Raw genomic sequence first — 4,999 nt, forward strand, 5'->3', positions numbered from 1 at the left:
ACCTGTGCCCCCATGCTGAAGCGAAACCCAGCACTACAATTACAATTAATAGATGGACGTTATGAGGCCTATAGATGTCGTGTGTTGTTACCTCTGGCATACCTGTTTCCTAATATGAAGTCCAACCAAATGACTTCTTGTGCTCCGTTATTAATAGTTCATAATAGTTTCATTTAATCATGTATTAGTGAATGTGAGCTTTTTTTGCTTGAGAATTTCATGCATGTAATGTACAATATTAACTTTTAACCCTCAATTAGTAATAACTTATTTCTATCCTACACTTTTTTGCATACTAGTAGTTTTTCATGTTCCCTGATTTGGGTCAAAACAATATTCCTTGAAGGACTTTATTTGAGAGGTATGACTATGATTTTGTTCTCAGAATGATAAGAAATTAATATTTCTGCTGACAACATAAATATTGAATTTATTGCCAAAGGATTAAATGCAAATAGGCTCAGGACAGATTAGACTTACATTTGAACACGTTTTATTGAGTATCTGAGGTTATATTTGCATTTGATGTTGGCTTATGCAACAAATATTTATGCCCAAAGGAAAATCATTGCAACCATTCAGAAAATAAAATGTAAACAATGTAAGTAACACAGCAACCTCAGGAAGCAATCTCAGTATGTGTGTATTTGAAACCATGGCCAGCATGGCTATATAAGCCCTGATTGAGGTGGCTGCCTTTGTCTCCCCTCTATCCCTTAGCAATCTATGAATTTACATACTTACTTAACTTGTTTGTTTCTGAGATTTTGTCTAGAGATTCAGATGATGCTGCTGTGCACTTCATAGAAAAATCAAGAGTATCAACTTACAAGAATTTAAATTGATTTAACAATTGTAAGTGTTATTTGTAGTTTGCTATTTGTAATTTGCAACTTACCTCACAGAATTCTTTTTTTTTAAATAGAGTGAATAGTCAGCAATGAAAATATGGGATTTCAGCTCATGTGATAAATGGGTTCATGCTGGATGTTCCTCTGCAGAATTCTCTGGTCCTGAAAACAAAGGTCAGTCACTGTAAACAGATGTAGTGATTGCAGGATGTGGACTTAATAATAGTCCTCATGTTTGAGTATAAATGAAATTTTGGGTATTTTTAGTCCTCATGTCACATGATTAAACTAGCTCTTAATTTAAGGAAAATTGCTTCAATACAATGAACGTAGGCTGAGGACCTTATATCCCATTCTGAGACAATGAGGACACAGCCACTTCCTAATTATTGTCTTTCAATGTGTCTCCAAGGCCTCGGCAGCTCTTAGGTTGAAGCATTTTGACAAAGCCTCTGAGCACACTTCTTTCTATCCACAGCAAGCTGTTAGGGTTGGCCCTTCGGCACCATCTTCTTGCGAATGTGTCTAGACATCACAATAGACTCAAGATACAGCAGAACTTCAAGTTCACAAATATAGTGAACATGATTATTGAAGTGGGGTGCTTCATGCTTGAGCTCATGGAAGCTTCCCACATTTCACAACATACAGACACCAGCAGCAGCACAACCATTCTTAAGAAGCAGCCTTCTTTGAAATCAAGTCCACTTTTGGTATCATATGCTTCTTTTACTTATAGAAATATATAGAAATTATGAGCACGCTGCTCAGTGGAATTTCACAGATGTAGCACGCTCAGTACGGGACACAGGAAAAGACAGCACTGTCAGTCTCTCAGAAACCGCTATTGTGACTGTTTCAGAGTTCTCTGTTACTTGTGGGAGGCAAACTGTTTCAACACTGGCTCATGTTTATCCCAAAATTTGAGAGACAGATAAGCTCTGACCTGTTGTGTATGTCACATAAATGGAATCATAGGAAGGATTATTGCACATTCACCTGATTTGCATTTGGTATAACTGTTGTGACTTCATCCCTGGTGTTCGTTTGTTTGGCTCTATAACATTGTATCATATGACTCACAAAGGGTTAAACAAATCACCATGGTGTTAAGGAGCATGTGCGCTCTCTTCTCTTTGAAACTGCGGTGACTATAAATATTGTGTGAATTTGAAATATGTTATCTTTGGTCATAGAAATGGAAGAGAGTTTTGTGCCTACTCATGAGAGTCTTGTGTATGTTCCACTTAGTAAACAATATCACACAGTTTGCAGAGTCTTTCTACCTGAGTGAACATTCATTTCTCATTGGGTAAGACTCCAGAGCAGCCTCGTCACCCCTCAATCATACTTCCTGCCATTGTCACAGTTCACTTATGATTCTACTACGATGAAAGCAAATGGTAGTTGTGTCATATGTGTTTGAAACTCTATTGCCTGTTTTTGCTCTTTGGGGTTTCCCGTTAGAGTTTCAGACTGGATACCACATGATACACCTGTTTAATTCCAACCTATTGCTACATGGATGTGAGTATGTGGGTTGTTTAGGGGGGCTGTCTGTGTGTGGCATTTGATAAGACTTAGCTCTTAGTGTGAACAAATTTGGCTCTATATCCATATTAGCTAATGCTGGAAATGCTAAATGCTTGCTTTCTATCTGACCTCACTTTACAGGCCAACCTCACCCCACCCTTAATGCTGAATTTTCTGTGAACTGTCCTGGGGATCCTCACTATAAATATGAGCAAAACCGTGGCTCCAACACTTTCTCTAAAAGTCAATAGTTTTTTCAAGAGAGGGACTTGCTATGCTGCACAGGTTCACTCTCGAGTCCTGAATACAAGCCGGACTCCGGATTAAAACCCCTGAGCAAACTGTAGGATCACAGTTGTGCATCCCAAAGGAGACCTACAAAGTGACTGTTTTCTCAAAGTAAGGAAGGATTGCTGCAGCAACTTACAGGAAAATGTGACTGATAAAAGTATGAACTTGGGGCTGGAGAGATGGCTCAGTGGTTAAGAGCACCGACTGGACCCGGGTTCGATTCCCAGCACCCACATGGCAGCTATGAACCGTCCTTAACTCCAGTTCCAGGGGAATCTGAAACCCTCTTCTGACCTCCATGACATTGCACGACACGGGTGCCCTCACATGCATGTAGGCAATACACTCATATGCATAAAAAATAATAAAAATAAAAATTTTTTAAAAAGTATGAGCTCTAGGAATTTAGCAATAAAAATAGTATTATTATCACAGGCTGCAGTCGGAATTTGGGGAAATGGCTGCCTTTTTTTACACTACCTAGTTCTGTACTATAAGCACTGCATCCTGAAGCCCACGGATTTGATTCTCATGCACCTGACCATAGCCAATTTCATGATCATTCTCTCTAAAGGAGTGCCCCACACAATGGCAGCTTTTGGGTTGAAGCAGTTCTTTGGTGATTTTGTGTGCAAACTGATTTTCTATGTTTACAGACAAGGCAGGAGCATGTCCATCAGCACCACCTGCCTCTTGAGTGTCTTCCAGGCCATCACCATCAGTGCCAGGAAATCCTACTGGAAGATTCTTAAAACCAAAGCCACAAAGTACCTTGGCTTATCCATTTCCACCTACTGGATCCTGTACATGACAGTGAATTTCATTTTCCCTGTGTATGTGTATGCCAAATGGAAGGGCAGAAACATAACAATGAGGAAAACAGATTTTGACTACTGTGCCACTATAGGTTGTGATGAAGTCACAGGCTCACTATACGCAGCTCTTTTCATGTTCCCTGAGGTTTTACTGTCTGTGCTCATGGTCTGGTCCAGTGGCTCCATGATTGTCTCTCTGTACCGGCACAAGCAGAATGTTCAATATATCCACAGCACTGGTGTTTCCTGGAGAACCTCTGCAGAGAACAGAGCCACCCAGAGCATTCTGGTCACGGCTTCCACATTCATAACATTTTATATCCTCTTTGCCGTCTTTCAAGGTTGTGTTGTTTTGTTTTATGTTCCTGATTGGTGGCTGGTGGACATCCAAGTTGTCATTTCTCTGTCTTTCCCCACTTTTGGACCCTATTTTATGAGCCATGATTCCATTATGCTGAGATTCTGTTTTTTCTGTTTAAAGAATACGAAATCCCATAATATTATCAAAAGTATGTAAATTGTGTACTTAATGCACAATGTATGAATTGTGTCACCCATCTCCTTTAAAGCTTCAGTGTTGAAGTTCAGACCTGAAAGTAAACAGGAACACGGGAATGCTTAATTCAAATGGCAGAGGGCTCAACACCTCCAGGGCCAGAGCCCCGAGGGCCCTTTGGTTTTCCTTATATCGGCCTTGCAAAACAATTACAGCATGAGACGCAGAAGCACAGTCCGTGTTTTCTCACTGGACACAAACATTTTTCCAGCTACTTTTCCCCAGCTGCTGTCTGGGCACAAAGTCCTGCTGTGGCTACTGACTGTCTTCAAGGACATTCTGGGTTTTGGAATAACAAGCTCAAGATGAAGGTTGTGGTGTCGGTCAGTGTCCTGGCTGACCCCTCCACTCAGTTTCTTATGTCCAACGAACTTCGTGGCATTCCTCCAACTTGCTTGCAACCTTCCAAAGCAGCTGTCTAGTTAACTCTATGTTTCCCAGTCTCTCCTCCTTTTGCTACTTGGTTCCCTTCACTTCGGTATGAAAACGTGAGAAATCCCTTTACTTTGTAAGGTGATGCCCAATAGGTACTTCGGGAGTCATCGTTCTAAAACTAGTTACAATATAAGTGTATCAGAGGTGAATGACACAAGTTGCTCTATACTGGAGGAGCAGTACCTTGTTGGCAGAGATGTTAAGCAGTGTTGCTCAATTCAAACTGAGTGGCTTAGCTCTTAGCTCTTCAGTGTCCATTTCTGTAGAGTGATAGACATGTAGAGAGGGTGTGCAAGCAGTGTGTGCACTGGGAACTTTTGACAGTTAAAGCACAGTGAAGAATAGATGGTGTACATGGTTAGGAGAAAACATTTCATGAATGTGGCATATGTGTAGCATCTCATGCAAAGATTTGTTGTGTACTTTTGTATAAACAGGATCTTTGGAAGAGAAGGACAGTGTTAAGTTGTGGAAGGATTGTGGTCCTCTCAGGGGTTACAGAGCAATCTCACACTTTC

General features: G+C 40.6%; 1 protein-coding gene across 1 annotated transcript; it reads left to right on the plus strand.

Moving 5' to 3' along the window:
* The first annotated feature begins 3,263 nt into the window (after positions 1 to 3,263).
* LOC103745515 (vomeronasal type-1 receptor 4-like) lies at positions 3,264 to 4,468 on the plus strand. Its single transcript, XM_008847439.2, has 2 exons — positions 3,264 to 3,831; positions 4,272 to 4,468. Exons 1-2 carry the CDS (start codon positions 3,264 to 3,266, stop codon positions 4,466 to 4,468), a joined length of 765 nt encoding a protein of 254 aa, XP_008845661.2.
* Positions 4,469 to 4,999: the final 531 nt, after the last annotated feature.

The sequence above is a fragment of the Nannospalax galili genome, unplaced genomic scaffold (assembly GCF_000622305.1).
Source record: "Nannospalax galili isolate Female #2095 unplaced genomic scaffold, S.galili_v1.0 scaffold4, whole genome shotgun sequence".
Classification (NCBI taxonomy): domain Eukaryota; kingdom Metazoa; phylum Chordata; class Mammalia; order Rodentia; family Spalacidae; genus Nannospalax; species Nannospalax galili.